Source organism: Oncorhynchus clarkii, chromosome 9 (genome assembly GCF_045791955.1).
Source record: "Oncorhynchus clarkii lewisi isolate Uvic-CL-2024 chromosome 9, UVic_Ocla_1.0, whole genome shotgun sequence".
Taxonomy (NCBI): domain Eukaryota; kingdom Metazoa; phylum Chordata; class Actinopteri; order Salmoniformes; family Salmonidae; genus Oncorhynchus; species Oncorhynchus clarkii.
Window position 1 is genome coordinate 78771250 of NC_092155.1, and position 19886 is coordinate 78791135.

The following is a 19886-nucleotide window of genomic DNA, read 5'->3' on the forward strand; positions in this document are numbered from 1 at the left end:
CAGCTGGCCGTGCTACAAGCTAACTACAGTGTGTTTTGAGTTTGTCAAGGCAAAATACCTTAACTAACAAGAACTTGGCAGATGGCCCATTCATCAACTACAGGTTGATAAGGAGATCTGACACCCAGTCAGTCTTAAATAGCCTACCAGATAATATTATTACAATAACCCCAACACATTTTCATGGTGATATTGAGATTTTTCTCAGTTCTATTTATATTTTTGACATCTTAGCAGACACTTTTCCAGAGGGACTTGGTGCATTCCTACGCACTCCTGTATACAAGGGGCTGTGCTTCATTGTGATTTGAGCACAGTGCTGCAGTCATTGATTCAGTGTTTCCCCTACCATTCTATAAGGTAGGGCGGGCCCCCCCCCCCCCCACATTTTTTTTTTTTTTAAAGTTAGATTTGAATTTGACTGTTATAATGCCAGAAGGTTTGCCTCTTGCTTTGGAGACCTAGAGAAAGTTTGATTTAGGCAAAGACTGAATTGATTAGCAGTGTTGTGAACAGACGCCAAACAACCTATTCTGCAAAACACGTTGACAAATGGCTTTTGACAAAAAAATATACCAGCCAGTTCCCACTGTGTTTAAAGCTTGATGATGTGGGGTTCCTTGTGAGTTTTGTAGTTTATGACTAATTGATTAATTTAAGCCGCCAGGTGATTGGTTGGATTTAAAACATGGGCAGGGTTTAAACTTCCAAGGGCAACCCCAAAGGCCTGTAGAATTCTAACTCTGCAGGTGTAGGCTTAATAATTTTAGGTATTACATTTCCCACGCCCTCCATGGTAATTATTTTCTAATAAGCTTGTTTTTATAAATGATCCATTAGGCCTTTTTTCCCACTCATGTTCTGTTATCTTGGATAGTGGTGTCAGCATTACGTTATTATGCTGCTGCATTTCTGCAGACAAGTTTTTTTTTGGTTTGGTCCTGCCGTCCCACCCTCGATCAGTGCGCTGTGATCACCATGGCAACCACATCTTTTTTTTCTCTTCTTCTCGGGTGCTAAACATATCGCCAAGGCACCAGCGTGTAGCCTTGGAAACCCACATGGGTGAACGCCAAGCTCCAGATTGATGGTTTCAATCGAGCCAATGTCCATGGTTTCTTGTTGTTTCTATGTTACGTATGCCTTGCATGTTAGTTCACAGTAAATTACATGTTTAGTCCTAATCAAATCAAATCAAATTTTATTTGTCACATACACATGGTTAGCAGATGTTAATGCGAGTGTAGCGAAATGCTTGTGCTTCTAGTTCCGACAATGCAGTAATAACCAACGAGTAATCTAGCTAACAATTCCACAACTACTACCTTATAGACACAAGTGTAAGGGGATAAAGAATATGTACATAAAGATTATATGAATGAGTGATGGTACAGAGCGGCATAGGCAAGATACAGTAGATGGTATTGAGTGCAGTATCGTTGTCAATGGTTGAGATTTTTGAATTAACATTTTGAATGTAGGTTATATATTGATCATTTCAGAACTGTCCATTTTGTTACCTCGTTCTTTCTATATTATAATAAATAATGATACCGACTGACATTTTTTCCTTTTATTTCAGAGTGTTCCAAACATCAGCAGAACCCACCCAAACCCCCTTACCACCACAAATGCCAAGATGAAGAGACTAGAGACTTTGTGTATAGACCTTCATATGTCGTAAGGCTACAGGCGAGAACAGAGGAGGACCTGTGTTTGCTGTGAGTCAGTAACGTTACTGAACATGGATGATAAACAGTGAGTAGGCTTAACTAGATTACATTCGACCCGACATGGACAGGAAGCGCCCTAAACTGCTCATCCTAAGGAGAGACACAGTAGAGGGTAGGATGGTGGCACGACACATTGCTCTGGAGGAGGACACACCCCTGAGGCGTGCGGCCAATCAGGCTCCAGACCTCGGAGAGGGAGCCAATCAGGGAGACCAGGCCGGGGCCGAAGAAGAGGTGAGTGAGGGGTGTTTTCAGTGATCTGAAAGACGGTTTTGAACATTGCAGAAAGAAAACAGACAGAGCTCACTCCAGTCCTTATTTTATCCAACAGACAATTGTAACTTTAAAGAAAAGTATTATACATGAACATATGCCATTTAGCAGACACTTTTTTTATCCTAAGCAATTTACAGTCCTTTACATAGGAATTACGTTGTATACATTTTACACTCTTGGCACCATAATTTCAGTTTATTCAGCTATAGCAGGTCTTTAAAAAAAAACATGTGTTTTTTAAAAAATGTAATCAAATTATTCCCACGTACCTGCAACAAGCCGATTTTTATATATATTTTTTAAGCTATGCTAGCATTTTTTCCTATTTTGAGAGAATCATATTTGTTCTACACCCCATTTCTATCTGAATGTTCTGTGGTATTACATCCTCCTGAACAGTGACTAGAGTTGACACCATTTCTATCTGAATGTTCTGTGGCATTACATCCTCCTGAACAGTGACTAGAGTTGACACCATTTCTATCTGAATGTTCTGTGGCATTACATCCTCCTGAACAGTGACTAGAGTTGACACCATTTCCCTTTTTCTATCTGCCAAGACAATCATTTTCTATCTGAATGTTCTGTAACGCGGCAGACCCGTGGTGAAGAGGCGCTGATCCAGCTGGAGAGCGACATGCTCCCTCTAGGAGCAGAGGTCCAGATGCACACGGCCTCCAGTGAACGACTGGTTTTGGCCCAGGAGACAAGGGAAGGAGGGAGGTGTCTGGATGGGCCGCCTGGAGCCTGGTCTGAGCCCCTGGGGGAGGACGACATTGACGATGGGGAAGAGATTGAGGAGCGTGGTAATGAACAGAGGTATGGAATTGCATTTCTTCACTCACACTTGATCTTCCTGGTAACTGATTTAGCTGATAGTGGCTAGTTGTAATGACTGAATTCTGGTTGTTTTCCCCACTAAATTCTCTGGATTTTAGAGCGTCTACTATATGACTGAAATGTAAAATGGTCATCGTTTTTATTATTTATTATTTATTATATTATTACATTTGTTAGTGTCTGCATTCATTCTGCAACTTTCTTTTGGTTTTTAAGAACAGTTGTCTCATTAACCGAGCCATACCATGTGCTCCAGAACCTGACAGCTTGTTACTTTTTCTGTTCAAATAAAAAGTCTCTTAGCAGAGCTTGGCCCTGTGATATTTTACCTTTATTTAACTAGGCAAGTCAGTTAAGAATAAATTCTTATTTTCAATGACGGCCTAGTGTGTTCTGTTCTGCCTGTTCAGGGGCAGAACGACAGATTTGTACCATGTCAGCTCGGGGGTTTGAACTTGCAACCTTCCGGTTACTAGTCCAACGCTCTAACCACTAGGCTACCCTGTCGCCCCAGGTGGACTGGTACATCAAGCTGTCTCACTACAGAAACAGGAGATCGACTCCTGTTATATGGGTTGTTCTGGCTCAGACATACGTTATCCTTTGTCCAGACCGGCTCCTAAGCGCAGGTGGAGGTGGAAGGTTCCGGTACAGGCTGACGACGACTGGGAAGATTGCTCCTCTTTAGGACCGGGCTGGAAACGCAAAGTGGTGTTCCGACGCTCAACCACCCTGCCCGCTAAGAGGAAGTGGGACACGTACTACTGCAGTCCTTATGGGGACCGCATGAGGAGCAAGGTGAACACTTCTAAATACTTCTACAGCGAGAAAGGGTAGCGGTCAGGTATGAATTAACGTTTTGAAGTGGATTTAACAGGTGACCTCAATAAAGGGATTCATAGCTTTCACCTGGATTCACCTGGTCAGTCTATGTCGTAGAAAGAGAAGGTGTTCATCATGTGGTAAAGAGTCCTGAACGCTGATTGGCTGAAAGCCGTGGTATATCAGATCGTATACCACGGGTATGACAAAAACCATGTATTTTTTTTTTTTTTTTTTTTTTTTACTGTTCTACTTACGTTGGTAACCAGTTTATAACAGCAATAAGGCACCTTGGGGGGTTGTGATATATGGCCAATATACCACGGCTAAGTGCTGTTCTTATCGCACGACTCAACGCAGAGTGCATGGACGCTGCCATTAGCCGTGGTATATTGGCCATATACCACAAACCCCCAAGGTGCCTAATTGCTATTACAAACTGTCTACCAATTTTAATAAAACATTTTTTTCCATACCCGTGTTACACAAGGCTGATATACCACGGCTGTCAGCCAATCAGCATTCAGGACTCGAACCACCCTGTTTATATTTATATTCCTAACTCATTACGATATCTTCTTTTCTTTTCTTTTAAAACAACTTTTTGGATTCTGTGTGTATAGTTATTAAATTAGTAGATATCGCTACACTGTTGGAGCTAGAAACACCTGCGATAACTTCTACAAAACGGTGTATGTGACCAATAAACTGATTCTTAAACTCTGGTCCTTTAAAAACCTGCATTGTGTGTTATAGCGTGTAAAAATAAATGCATGTGGTTTTGAAGTATGGTGATACTGGTATGGTGATACTGGTAGGGAGATACTGGTATGGCCCATGATACCAAGGAGTGGGGTGATACTGGTATGGAGATACTGGTATGGAGATACTGGTATGGCCCATGATACCAAGGAGTGGGGTGATACTGGTATGGAGATACTGGTATGGAGATACTGGTACGGAGATACTGGTACGGAGATACTGGTACGGTGATACTGGTACGGTGATACTGGTATGGAGATACTGGTATGGCCCATGATACCAAGGAGTGGGGTGATACTGGTATGGAGATACTGGTATGGAGATACTGGTATGGAGATACTGGTATGGCCCATGATACCAAGGAGTGGGGTGATACTGGTATGGAGATACTGGTATGGAGATACTGGTATGGAGATACTGGTAGGGAGATACTGGTAGGGAGATACTGGTATGGAGATACTGGTACGGTGATACTGGTACGGTGATACTGGTATGGAGATACTGGTATGGCCCATGATACTAAGGAGTGGGGTGATACTGGTAGGGAGATACTGGTACGGTGATACTGGTATGGAGATACTGGTATGGCCAATGATACTAAGGAGTGGGGTGATACTGGTAGGGAGATACTGGTATGGAGATACTGGTATGGCCCATGATACCAAGGAGTGGGGTGATACTGGTATGGAGATACTGGTAGGGAGATACTGGTACGGTGATACTGGTATGGAGATACTGGTATGGCCCATGATACTAAGGAGTGGGGTGATACAGGTAGGGAGATACTGGTATGGAGATACTGGTATGGCCCATGATACCAAGGAGTGGGGTGATACTGGTATGGAGATACTGGTAGGGAGATACTGGTATGGAGATACTGGTACGGTGATACTGGTACGGTGATACTGGTACGGTGATACTGGTATGGAGATACTGGTAGGGCCCATGATACTAAGGAGTGGGGTGATACTGGTATGGAGATACTGGTAGGGAGATACTGGTACGGAGATACTGGTACGGTGATACTGGTACGGTGATACTGGTATGGAGATACTGGTATGGCCCATGATACTAAGGAGTGGGGTGATACTGGTATGGAGATGCTGGTATGGTGATACTGGTATGGAGATACTGGTATGGCCCATGATACTAAGGAGTGGGGTGATACTGGTATGGAGATGCTCGTATGGCCCATGATACTGGTATGGCCAATGATACTAAGGAGTGGGGTGATACTGGTATTGTAGGCTGCATGTGTATGATCTGTATGTGATGTTTTACATTGATGCTAAATAACGTTGTCTTGCCTTGGATGGTCAATAAAGTTATATTCTATATTCTAAGGTTGAACTGACCAAATACCTCCGTGGTGGCATGGACCTCTCTCGTTTTGACTTCCAGTCAGGACTCTTCTTGGATGAGAAGAGCAGGTTGAAGGTAAAAACACTTCCTTACTTCCGGGTGCCATTATTATTCCCGGGGGCCTTACTTCCTGGTGCCATTATTATTCCTGGTGCCATTATTATTCCTGGGGGCCTTACTTCCTGGTGCCATTATTATTCCTGGTGCCATTATTATTCCTGGGGGCCTTACTTCCTGGTGCCATTATTATTCCTGGTGCCATTATTATTCCCGGGGGCCTTACTTCCTGGTGCCATTATTATTCCCGGGGGCCTTACTTCCTGGTGCCATTATTATTCCCGGGGGCCTTACTTCCGGGTGCCATTATTATTCCGGGTGCCATTATTATTCCTGGTGCCATTATTATTCCTGGTGCCATTATTATTCCCCGGGGCCTTACTTCCTGGTGCCATTATTATTCCTGGTGCATTATTATTCCTGGTGCCATTATTATTCCTGGTGCCATGGGTCTTATTCATTAGTGAAGAAGGAAGAACCGTCCCCGTTTTCAGCCCGCTTGCTTCTGATTGGTTCCTAGTGATCGACCCTGGTTTCCACCCCCGATATTGCTGTGTATGTACACAGTAGTTATGTAAAAAAATAAATATTTAGGTTTATTTCCTCACCACAGCATTTGAACCACTTGGAGGAAGTTCACTCCTCTAGTACGAGCACCTCCAGGGCTGGTACCCCTATGACCGACACCCCCAGGACAGGCACTCCAGACCTGGACCGGAACCACACCCCCGATGGCTTCCCTGGAACTCCCCAGCGCACACCACAGAGTCAGGCCAGCTTCCCGCACATCACACAGTCCCCCACTGCTGTTATCCACAACAGCCTCCCCACCACCCCTAAGCCATCCCTGGCCAGTGGCTCCCCCTCTCTCTGTCTGGAGCAGATCTCCCCACAGAGACTCAGTGCCGTGGCCTCTTCAAGCCGAGACGCGGTAATCCCTCATCTGTCTCAGTCTCTCCTGCCTGTCAGCCCGACCAACAACCAGCTCCTTCAGTCAGGACTACAACCACCTAGCCCAACCAAGAATCCGCTCTCTCAATTAGGACTACAAACCCCAGAGAGGCACAGGAAGGTAGTAGTGATCCATAGGCCGGATGTGGATCTGGACCCAATCACCTCCCCTCCCCCTCAGCACCGTTCCCTGGTAACCCAGTGGACCCAACAGTGGAGTGGATCTAATATTGTGCTGAATGGACACAGAGAAATGGACACCGAGAAACCAACCTGTACAGGTAGACGTGGACAGGCAGAGTCAGTGGAAGCAACGTCCCTTAGGCCAGGCTCCTACGGTGAGAGGATTCAGCAGATGAAAACAGCCAATGACAAAGATGGTGAGTCCTCTTTTTTTCTTCTTTTTTTTCTCTCCATTCTTTTGTATTCAACAAGCCAGGGATAGTCCGCTCAGTAACACTGGCTTATCTTTCTCAGAGGGCTAGACTACAAAACAGGATCAAGGAGTTAGCCAGCCAGCTTCCCTGAATATTCTGAACAGAGTGGCTGCAGATCAGACTTTTCCCAGATCCCCCACCCCCCTCCAAAAAAAACCTAAAGATTTTCCGAAGCTTCTGCACGCGTGTTGCTTCTGTACTTTAGGCAGTAGAGGGCAGGCTACTCTGGTGAACGGTGCTCGTTTTAATAAAGTTATATAGAAGCTGAGATCACATAATGATAGGCTTCTACCTAACAGAGTGAATATAATAGCACAGTATAACTGTCAGACACAAAACAAAAAACACACAACAGCGCGTCCCACTAGGCATGATACACAGGTAGGCTATGCTACGGTCTGTTAGCAACGTAGCTCTAAAATTCATTCAGGTAGGCTATGCTACGGTCTGTTAGCAACGTAGCTCTAAAATTCATTCAGGTAGGCTATGCTACGGTTTGTTAGCAACGTAGCTCTAAAATTCATTCAGGTAGGCTATGCTACGGTCTGTTAGCAACGTAGCTCTAAAATTCATTCAGGTAGGCTATGCTACGGTTTGTTAGCAACGTAGCTCTAAAATTCATTCAGGTAGGCTATGCTACGGTATGTTAGCAACGTAGCTCTAAAATTCATTCAGGTAGGCTATGCTACGGTATGTTAGCAACGTAGCTCTAAAATTCATTCAGGTAGGCTATGCTACGGTATGTTAGCAACGTAGCTCTAAAATTCATTCAGGTAGGCTATGCTACGGTCTGTTAGCAACGTAGCTCTAAAATTCATTCAGGTAGGCTATGCTACGGTCTGTTAGCAACGTAGCTCTAAAATTCATTCAGGTAGGCTATGCTACGGTCTGTTAGCAACGTAGCTCTAAAATTCATTCAGGTAGGCTATGCTACGGTCTGTTAGCAACGTAGCTCGAATGAGTTCCGAGAACCAATCCGTTACCCAACAAAATAACATGAATATATTTTATTTAGCCTAATTGTTTTTATGACTACAGACAGTAGGCTATTATTCCAAGTTTCATTTAAATTGTCTGCATGTCTATTCAACCTTTTGGCAAAAAATAAATAAACCAACGCATGCATGCAATGAGGCACATTTTGACAACTCAAATCGAAACTTAAAGAGCCTTCTAATATTAGACAACAAATAAGTAAATAAAAAATAAATCCACTAATACATAATCACACCCCCCCCCCCCCCCTTTTTGATGATTTAATTAACTATATCATGTTATCCCTTTTTTGGAGTGCATACAAACGCGATTTGGAGTCGTTGAACAGGAGAGACAAAATGTATTACATTTGAATGAACCGAATTATGAGGATGATGAAGGTGAATGAATTTAGAACAATAGTGTAAGAATTGCTCTTCCTCTGTCCTGTGTGCTAAAACTGTTACATTAAGGTTTTTTCTTCTAAGAGAAACTAAAATGTTATTTTTTTATATTCTTAAAATATGTGTTGACTGAAGTTAAACTTAAATGAACAGGTTGATGGTGAAGCCCACCTCCGCTACTGAGCACAGACCAAAGGGCTTGACGTATTTTCAAGATCTGAGCTATTTAATGTATGTGATTTATTTATTACATTTACTTGTGGAATGTTACCAACTCGTTAAACAACAATCGAAAGAAACATCTGGTGGCTTTGGAAGATTTGAAGCAGTAACAATGTTTCGCCCTGCTTTGAGATTATCATGGTGACTGGTCTTGAGAAATCAATCAGTTTTTTGTAAAAAAAAATAAATAAATAAATAAATATATATATTTATATTATATATATATTTATATTATATATATATATATTTATATTATATAGCAGGTTAAAATATCAAAACAAACTCTGAACCAATTACATTAATTTGGGGACAGGTTGAAAAGCATTCAACATTTATGGCAATTTAGCTAGCTAGCTTGCACTTGCTAGCTAATTTGTCCTATTTAGCTAAATCAAATCAAATGTATTTGTCACATACACATGGTTAGCAGATGTTAATGCGAGTGTAGCGAAATGCTTGTGCTTCTAGTTCCGACAATGTGTTGTTATTTTACCTGAAATGCACAAGGTCCTCTACTCCGCCAATTAATCGACACACAAAACAGCCAACCGAATCGGTTCTAGTCATCTCTCCTCCTTCCAGGCTTTTTCTTCTCTTGACTTTATATTGTAATTTGCAACTTTCATAAATTAGGTGCATTACTGCCACCGACATCGTTCGTTTTTCAGTCACCCATGTGGGTATAACCAATGAGGAGATGTCACGTGGGTACCTGCTTCTATAAACCGCCGAGGCAGGACTTGCAGCAAGATCTGCGTCACAAATAGAACTGACTTTTATTTTAGCCCTTGGCAACGCAATAATTGAATAATATAGATTTCTACATTTATTTTGCAATGTTTTCAGCCTGTAAAGGGTTTCAGTAGATATCGAACTCAGTTATACTGTGTCTAAAGGGTTTCAGGTAGATATCACTTCATCGCCCTAGTGGTCATACATAAGTAATAAGACCATTATTCTACTTTGTTTATTGATGTGTAATTTTAGGATTTTTCTCGTTGTTTTAAAGGAAAACCGATAAAATAATGACAGTTTCAACATCTCTACATGCCGTATCACATTATTCAAGCATGTTAACTTCTGTGCAGCATGAGAGGGGAGCTAACATGATGCAGTCCAGACTCCCAGGCTAGCAGTGAGTTAGTGGAGCTAACATGATGCAGTCCAGACTCCCAGGCTAGCAGTGAGTTAGTGGAGCTAACATGATACAGTCCAGACTCCCAGGCTAGCAGTGAGTTAGTGAAGCTAACATGATGCAGCCCAGGCTAGCAGTGAGTTAGTGGAGCTAACATGATGCAGTCCAGACTCCCAGGCTAGCAGTGACTTAGTGGAGCTAACATGATGCAGTCCAGACTCCCAGGCTATCAGTGAGTTAGTGGAGCTAACATGATGCAGCCCAAATGACATCTAATTGACTGATGGACACTGACTTGCTAGTTGACTTTTGTGCATTTGCAATATGTTTAAACGGAGAGGGACCATCACCAAAATGTCAGTCTGAAATCAAGACAAAAAATGGCATCACCATAGTCTCCAGACTGTGCCGAGTTCAACGAGCTATCCCGCTTGACCGTAGCTCGCTCGGTCTAGGCGCAGCGACCATTAGAATAGTAGGCCCAAAATGAAGCCTGCCCCACAACGTCATTTGATTTTGGGTGAGAGTGAGAGAACCGTTAGGGTGAGAAGAAAAATTCCACCACAGGAATGTTCCTAAGGTCCTCCCGATCCGTGCAAGCCTAACCTTGACCGTGTGGCATTAACCCTTAACAGTAAAACAGTGTTTTTTGATCTCACAGAATGCAGTGTCATCTCTCCCCATAGGAATACATTGCCTGCACCCCTAATTTCAACCTGAAGTCTATATGGGTTATGAATGCCGTATGAACCTGTCTTCGGTACCAGTCCATCAGGCCACTATGAGGTCTACCTGTGTTGATTCTAAGCTTCCTGGACCAACCGGAAGTGGTTAAAATGCCCCTAAAAGTGTTTACCCATACCCTGCCTGCAGTTTGATAGACATAGTGCATTCAACCCTGTGTAAATCAGTCAATTCTTAACGTAAGGACTTAAAACTCAGGATTCTGTAACAGCATACCCCAATGAGGATATGTGTTGATTTGTAGCTTCCTGTGCCAACCGGAAGTGCCATAATTGGTGTCTCAGGGGCTGTTTCGAAGGGTTAAAAAAGTCAGATCTGTCCAAAACTTCATATGTGTGATTAGGCAACCCCCATGAACTGTAAATCAGTCATTTTTCCCCAAAAAATTCAAAGGAAAAAAAAATTACACTAAAACACAACTTGGAAGGAGGGACGTATTGGGGTGCGTAGAGACAGACAGTGGCTGCAATAGTTAGCTTTGTTCGAGCTAAAAAAGAACCGTCAGACCTAGAGTTCCGAAACTTTAGAAACCTGTTCTAGACCTCCGGTCGATGGTGCGTGGTGAGTTACGTGGCTCTAGATGGTTCTCGGACCGAGAAACAGCCTCGTACATTTGCAATACCTTCAATTCATTTTGACCATCACGAAAATGACGACGTTTAGAAAAGTCTCAGAGACGCAAGGCTAGGTGCATTGAAACCGGCTCGGCCCATAGAGACGGACCCCGACGTTTCTGTCCGATAGCTCGTTCAAGGACCCCGTAGCAAGTCATGGAAAATAGTGGATTTTCAGCACCAATTAGGGTTTTTCTCGGACACCAAATGACCTATCGAGCCGAAACTTGGGATTCGGGGTCGCCTCAGCTAGGCCAACACATAACTTAAGAAATGGACCCGCAGCTAGAACGTAACTACGTGTTTTATGGTTTTTTTATGGTTTGAACCCAAGGCGTTGTGAATTTTGGGCCAGCTCTGAAGTATGTAATAGTTGGCTACTAAACGAGTTGGAAAAAGTGGGTTTGGTGTCAGTTTGTATCAGTTTGGTGTCAGAATGATATCTAATTGACTGATGTACTCTTGTCCACTTGACTCTTGTACATTTGCAATATGTTTAAACAGTGAGGTACCATCACCAAAAGCGACATTCTGAAATCAACCCTAACGAGCGATTGAGATGAACCAGAATCACTGCAAAGCCATCCCGAGTTCATCGGGCCAGTCAATTTCACATTCCTGCAGGATTTTTATAGCATGACCAATTCGTGATGGTACCTGCCCATTAAAACATATTGCAAATGTACAGTGACTTTGAAAAAGTAAGGAAACATAAACAAAAAAAATCCAAAATTTTTATTTTTGGGTGACCAGTTGCACGTGCATTTGCAATATGATTCTATAGTGAAAAAACATCACCAAAAGAGACATTCTGAAATCAACCCAAACGAGCCATTGAGATGACCCAGAATCACTGCAAAGCCATCCCGAGTTCATCGGGCTAGTCAATTTCACATTCCTGCAGGATTTTTATAGCATGACCAATTCGTGATGGTACCTGCCCATTAAAACATATTGCAAATGTACAGTGACTTTGAAAAAGTAAGGAAACATAAACAACATTTTTTTATTTTTGGGTGACCAGTTGCACGTGCATTTGCAATATGATTCTATAGTGAAAAAACATATTGCAAATGCACAGTGACTTTGAAAAAGTAAGGAAACATAAACAAAAAAAATCTAATTTTTTTTGGGGGGGATGACCAGTTGCACGTGCATTTGCAATATGATTCTATAGTGAAAAAACATATTGCAAATGCACAGTGACTTTGAAAAAGTAAGGAAACATAAACAAAAAAAATCTAAAAATTTTTTGGGGGGTGACCAGTTGCATGTGCATTTGCAATATGATTCTATAGTGAAAAAACCTCACCAAAAGCGACATTCTGAAATCAACCCAAACGAGCGATTGAGATGACCCAGAATCACTGCAAAGCCATCCCGAGTTCATCGGGCCAGTCAATTTCACATTCCTGCAGGATTTTTATAGCATGACAAATTCGTGATGGTACCTGCCCATTGAAACATATTGCAAATGCACAGTGACTTTGAAAAAGTAAGGAAACATAGAATCAAATTATTTTTTTTGGGGTTACCAGTTGCACATTTCAGATCACCAGTTGCACATTTCAGATCACCAGTTGCACATTTCAGATCACCAGTTGCACGGAGGAAAATGGTTACTTTTGACTTTGACTTTTGACTTCCTATGACATCATATTGCAAATGGACAAAACATATGCCTTATGCACAAGTAAAGCAAAAACAAATTATGATAATACAAGTTGACAAAGGTATAGTTTGAGCAAAGTATAGTTTGAATTTTGAGCATGACAAATTCGTGATGGTAAAACATATTGCAAATGCACAGTGACTTTGAAAAAGTAAGGAAACATAAACAAATGGACATAATGAAATCATCATTTTTTTTTTCCCGGTTACCAGTTGCACGCGCATTTGCAATATGATTCTATAGTGAAAAAACATATTGCAAATGGACATGATGAAATCAACACAACGAGTGATGGAAATGAACAACTATCACTGCCCGGCCGTCCCGAGTTCATCAGTTCAGTCAATTTTGGCCCCCCAAAAAATTGACTTTTGACTTTGACTTTTGACTTCCTATGAAATCATATTGCAAATGGACAAATCATATTCCTTATGCACAAGTAAAAAAAAAAAATTATGATAATAACATTTTACAAAAGTATATTCATACACTTCTTACACATGATTAATTGTCTTAAAATCGAAACAATTTCGAAAAACGGTCCAGAAGGCACTTTTTTTAGTTTTTAAAGTTTAAAAAAAAAATCAAATTTTCGACTTTTGACATCCTATTAAATCATATTGCAAATGGACAAAACATATGCCTTATGCACAAGTAAAAAAAAAAAAAAAAAATTATGATAATAAAATACGAATAAAGTATGTTGATACAGTTCTTATACGTGTGTAATTGACACAAAATTCGAAAGAATTTTGAAAAACGGTCCAGAAAGCACTTTTTTAAGGATGTGTGAAGTTTTTTACCAAATTTTGACATTTTTGACTTTTGACTTTTGACTTCCTATGAAATCATATTCCAAATGGAGAAAACATATGCCTTATGCACTAGTAAAAAAAAAAAAAAAATGATGATAAAGTATGACTAAAGTATGTTGTTAAAGTTCTTATACATGTGTAATTGACATAAAAATTGAAAGAATTTTGAAAAACGGTCCAGAAAGCACTTTTTTAAGGATGTGTGAAGTTTTTTACCAAATTTTGACATTTTTGACTTTTGACTTTTGACTTCCTATGAAATCATATTGCAAATGGACAAAACATATGCCTTATGCGCATGTAATTAAAAAAAAAAAAATTTGATATCAAAATTGGACAAAAGTATAATCATACAGTTCTTACACATGTGTAATTGACAAAAAAAGCGAAAGAATTTCGAAAAAAGGCCCAGAAAGCACTTTTTTAAGGGGTGAAAAGTTTTTGAAAAAAATATCCTTTTTTCAAAAATTTTCTTTTGGATGTTGACTTGGGTTGCATTTCCAATATGAAAAACCCAGGTGGAGCGCACTCGCCCCCTGTTGGATTTTTGAGGTGTTACAATTGGCAATTGCCATATACTTTGCACGAATCAACGCCGCTTTGGGTGGTATTGGACATCGTGTACATGGTTTGTCCAATGCCAATATCTTGCCATTCATTTTTGTACAATTCAGGGGGGTATTCCCTTACATGATGCAGTCCAGACTCCCAGGCTAGCAGTGACTTAGTGGAGCTAACATGATGCAGTCCAGACTCCCAGGCTATCAGTGAGTTAGTGGAGCTAACATGATGCAGCCCAGACTCCCAGGCTAGCAGTGACTTAGTGGAGCTAACATGATACAGCCCAGACTCCCAGTATAGGCTAGCAGTGAGTTAGTGGAGCTAACATGATGCAGCCCAGACTCCCAGGCTAGTGGAGCAGACCGGCGGATCTATAGTAAGGGGTCTGCTGCACTGATACGCAGCCTTGATCCGTGAGACACATTTTGACAGAAGCACCGAAAGTAACAAATTCTAGTACCCGTTTTTCATGTTCTAGTATCAACAAAGTACTGACGTTTCGGTATACCGTGCAACACTAGCGTGTGCACATGCTGCTCCAGAGACAGTGCTGTTCTTCCTTCAGACAAGCATGCGTTAAAACTTTGTTCATTTGCACAATGTCTCTCGTTCACATTGGCTTGTAAATATCCAACCTCACAAAAAAAGTATATTCTACCTATAGATGTATAAATTTATGAGCTGGATTGCCTGTCTTTGCAATTCGTTTATTTGCCTTTGCATATTTAGCTAGCAGCCGCTATTGGAAATTCGCTAGCACTTGTACAATTTATTTTTTATTCTGGTAAAGATAAAAAACACAAATGCAGAAGCTTCGGGACCTTTTGTCCTGGGAAACAAAGGTCTTAAAGTCGGATCCACTATTCTGAAATAACCTTCATGAATCAGAAAATCACCAAAGTTAGCTGGTGCACTCTGTAGTGTACCCCCAGGGATGCTGGGATTCCTGACCACGGTGTGTGTGTGTTTGTGTGTGTGTGTGGAGCACTTGAAGGTGTGGCAGTTATATCTAGAAGACAACAGTCAACTGTAAATCTTTGTCGCTTGTTGGTTCAGATGAGTCTCGAGGAAAAGAGTCACTTTGAGTGGCTGTAGTTTGTATTATATTATATACAGTCCTCGGGGCATCTTTCTGTCTGTTTGGTTGAAGTATTTGTGTTTTTTTTTGTGTTCTCCAGCTGAGAAGAAACAGTCCCCAAGTATTGTGTTCAGAAAGGTAAGACCGACCTAACATGATCCATCTCTGCCCGCCGAACTGTCTTTCACTCTGCATGTGTTGGCTACTCCTGTTCTGCTAGTCTGATTGGATAAAGCATCCTTTTAATTCTGTAGCTGTTTACTATCGTCTGTAGTATTCTCCCTGTTCTATGTTAGTGTTAGGTGAAGTTGCACCTAAGACACTGATCCTGAGTCAGTTTAGCGTTTTCTCCACTAATGGTTTGGTGGAGAGGAAGCTGATCCTGGATCACCCTACAATGTCCTGTGTTGGTCCTGATACACATTTATTTTAGTTGCAGCAGAGTCAGGGTCTGTCAGTTGGCCCAGTCGTTATACTGCCACCTGTCTAGCAGGGTCTGCCAGTTGGTCCAGTTGTTATACGGCCACCGGTCTGGCAGGGTCTGCCAGTTGGTCCAGTCGTTATTCTGCCACCGGTCTGGCAGGGTCTGTCAGTTGGTCCAGTCGTTATACGGCCACAGGTCTGGCAGGGTCTATCAGTTGGCCCAGTCGTTATACGGCCACCGGTCTGGCAGGGTCTGTCAGTTGGTCCAGTCGTTATAAATCAATAAAAAGTAACACAATAAGAATAACATAACGAGGCTATATACAGGGGGCCCCGTTACCGAGTCAGTTGAGGTAATTTGTACATGTAGGTGGGGGCGATGTGACTATGCATAGGTAACAAACAAACAGCGAGTAGCAGTAGCGGCCACTGTCCGTGATAACAGACAGGGGGAAAAGGCCATAGTTCCAGACTCTGCTGAGGTACAGTAATAATTAATTCCAAGAAACAACTTCCAACAGAGTTGAAGGTATGACATAACTTATGAGGTGGGTAGTTGTAGGTAGTAGATCTTGGTGAATATTGCTGGTTATGTAGTTCGGTATCCCACTGTGGTATTGTGTTGTCGTATTAGTGTGAGCTATAATGTTTAAATTATCGGAACGTTATCGGAACGTTCACTAAAGGGGCAGGGGATTAAGGTTCGCTATTGAGGGAGAACTATGGGGGGCGTGTTTCAGCTGGAAAAACTCTACCCCCCTCACTTCCACAACCTGTATCTACCCTATTCATCCGCTGACACAATGTATATACATATATAAATATATTTTTTTGTTCTGGAAGACCAAGAGGAATCAAGTGAAAGACAAAAGTGGTGAAATAAACACTGCTATATAAGGAGTAGGAACTCTGGTTGCCTAGGACACGGGTAGCAACCGCAGGTAGCAACCGTGGTCCTGGACTTTCTGGTCCCCTCATGTTTCAGATTGATTTAATCTTAGAAGACCATATGTGTTGAATTGAGTCAATCACTGGAGTGATCAATTAGTGTTGTAGCTCAGTGTAGTACCTAGTTGGGACAACATCCTGCTCTACTTGCAGCGCTCAAGGAAGCGTGCACCTGATCCATTTCCGTGACTACGACACATGAGGGTCTATCACCAATTCGGAGGTGACTAGAGCTGTTGTCACACAGGGTGTTGAAGACGGACTGAATTCACCACAATAATGCATTTGAATGTTTCTATGTTTTTAGAAGGTGTCGATTTTGTTTCTAAGGCAAGTGCAGCACAAGCATTGGGCTATTTGCGCTGCAGGAATCGTTGTCAGCTCACTAATGAGAGGGTCTAGAACTGAGCCTTGCGGGACGCCACAATAGTTGTAGAATAGAATAGTTCTTAGCATAGCCTTTGTTTCCTTATTTACCGTTTTGTCACTGACCGCCAGATTCCAGACTAATCAATGCACGGGTTAAAGCTGTGGGTTAAAGCTGTGGGTTAAAGCTGTTCATTTCTTTCTACTAACTAGCCTCTTATTAACCTTTACAAACATGAGTGCAAACCTCATGGTTTTTACTTTTTTTTAAATGTATAAATCAAATTGATTAATTTAGGCGATGGTAACGGGGTCGTTATCTGGTAATGGGATAGGGTTGCAACAATGCTGCTAACTTTCCCAGGTTTTCTGGAAATCCCGGTTAATGGGGGATTACTTTATTTCCTCATGATTTTACTGGAATGTTGGGAAATGTAATCACATTCTGCAACCCTACTAGAAGTACATTAGTAGATGGCACCCTATTCCCTATATAGTGCACTACACTGTGAGCCTGGTCAAAAGTAGTGCACACTATACGGATTCGAGTGCCATTTGGAACTCAAACATAGTGTGACTGTGTTGTGCTGGTCGGTCTGTCCCTCCCATCTTCCCTTCCCATAGTGTGCTGTAGTGACTGTGTTGTGCTGGTTGCTATGTCCCTCCCTTCCCTTCCTGTAGTGTGCTGTTGTGACTGTGTTGTGCTGGTTGCTATGTCCTTCCCTTCCCTCCCTTCCCTCCCTTCCCTTCCTGTAGTGTGCTGTAGTGACTGTGTTGTGCTGGTTGCTATGTCCCTCCCTTCCCTTCCTTCCCTTCCTGTAGTGTGCTGTAGTGACTGTGTTGTGCTGGTTGCTATGTCCCTCCCTTCCCTTCCTGTAGTGTGCTGTAGTGACTGTGTTGTGCTGGTTGCTATGTCCCTCCCTTCATTCCCTTCCTGTAGTGTGCTGTAGTGACTGTGTTGTGCTGGTTGCTATGTCCCTCCCTTCCCTTCCTGTAGTGTGCTGTAGTGACTGTGTTGTGCTGGTTGCTATGTCCCTCCCTTCCCTTCCTGTAGTGTGCTGTTGTGACTGTGTTGTGCTGGTTGCTATGTCCCTCTCTTCCCTTCCTGTAGTGTGCTGTAGTGACTGTGTTGTGCTGGTTGCTATGTCCCTCCCTTCATTCCCTTCCTGTAGTGTGCTGTAGTGACTGTGTTGTGCTGGTTGCTTTGTCCCTCCCTTCCCTTCCTGTAGTGTGCTATAGTGACTGTGTTGTGCTGGTTGCTCTGTCCCTCCCTTCCCTTCCTGTAGTGTGCTGTAGTGACTGTGTTGTGCTGGTTGCTATGTCCCTCCCTTCCCTTCCTGTAGTGTGCTGTAGTGACTGTGTTGTGCTGGTTGCTATGTCCCTCCCTTCCCTTCCTGTAGTGTGCTGTAGTGACTGTGTTGTGCTGGTTGCTATGTCCCTCCCTTCCCTTCCTGTAGTGTGCTGTAGTGACTGTGTTGTGCTGGTTGCTCTGTCCCTCCCTTCCCTTCCTGTAGTGTGCTGTAGTGACTGTGTTGTGCTGGTCGGTCTGTCCTCAGGTGGGAGGGGATAAATGGGTTCTAGGGGGGAAACAACTGGAGTTCAAAGAAGAGGAATTCGGCAACAGCGGCACGACTCCACTTTACACTAAGGTACGCTTTTTAACCTGACTCCACTTTACACTAAGGTACGCTTTTTAACCTGACTCTACTTTACACTAAGGTACGCTTTTTAACCTGACTCTACTTTACACTAAGGTACGCTTTTTAACCCGACTCCACTTTACACTAAGGTACGCTTTTTAACCTGACTCTACTTTACACTAAGGTACGCTTTTTAACCTGACTCCACTTTACACTAAGGTACGCTTTTTAACCTGACTCCACTTTACACTAAGGTACGCTTTTTAACCTGACTCTACTTTACACTAAGGTACGCTTTTTAACCTGACTCTACTTTACACTAAGGTACGCTTTTTAACCCGACTCCACTTTACACTAAGGTACGCTTTTTAACCTGACTCTACTTTACACTAAGGTACGCTTTTTAACCTGACTCCACTTTACACTAAGGTACGCTTTTTAACCTGACTCCACTTTACACTAAGGTACGCTTTTTAACCTGACTCTACTTTACACTAAGGTACGCTTTTTAACCTGACTCTACTTTACACTAACGTACGCTTTTTAACCTGACTCCACTTTACGCTAAGGTACGCTTTTTAACCTGACTCCACTTTACGCTAAGGTACGCTTTTTAACCTGACTCCACTTTACGCTAAGGTACGCTTTTTAACCTGACTCCACTTTACGCTAAGGTACGCTTTTTAACCTGACTCTACTTTACACTAAGGTACGCTTTTTAACCTGACTCTACTTTACACTAAGGTACACTTTTTAACCTGACTCAACTTTACACTAAGGTACACTTTTTAACCTGACTCAACTTTACACTAAGGTACGCTTTTTAACCTGACTCCACTTTACACTAAGGTACGCTTTTTAACCTGACTCCACTTTACACTAAGGTACGCTTTTTAACCTGACTCCACTTTACACTAAGGTACGCTTTTTAACCTGACTCTACTTTACACTAAGGTACGCTTTTTAACCTGACTCTACTTTACACTAAGGTACGCTTTTTAACCTGACTCTACTTTACACTAAGGTACGCTTTTTAACCTGACTCCACT

At 42.2% G+C, this 19886-nt stretch overlaps 1 protein-coding gene across 2 annotated transcripts in view; it reads left to right on the forward strand.

Annotated features, from left to right (window-relative positions):
• Positions 1–19886, forward strand: part of LOC139416967 (uncharacterized) — a 47837-nt gene that overhangs the window by 1037 nt on the left and 26914 nt on the right. For both annotated transcript variants that reach the window (XM_071166190.1, XM_071166191.1), the window contains exons 2-8: positions 1583–1967; positions 2608–2828; positions 3461–3647; positions 5778–5870; positions 6466–7183; positions 15561–15598; positions 18754–18846. In XM_071166190.1, the coding sequence (XP_071022291.1) occupies positions 1794–1967; positions 2608–2828; positions 3461–3647; positions 5778–5870; positions 6466–7183; positions 15561–15598; positions 18754–18846 (1524 nt within the window). In that variant the 5' untranslated portion in view covers positions 1583–1793. The remainder of the gene's footprint in view (positions 1–1582; positions 1968–2607; positions 2829–3460; positions 3648–5777; positions 5871–6465; positions 7184–15560; positions 15599–18753; positions 18847–19886) is intronic.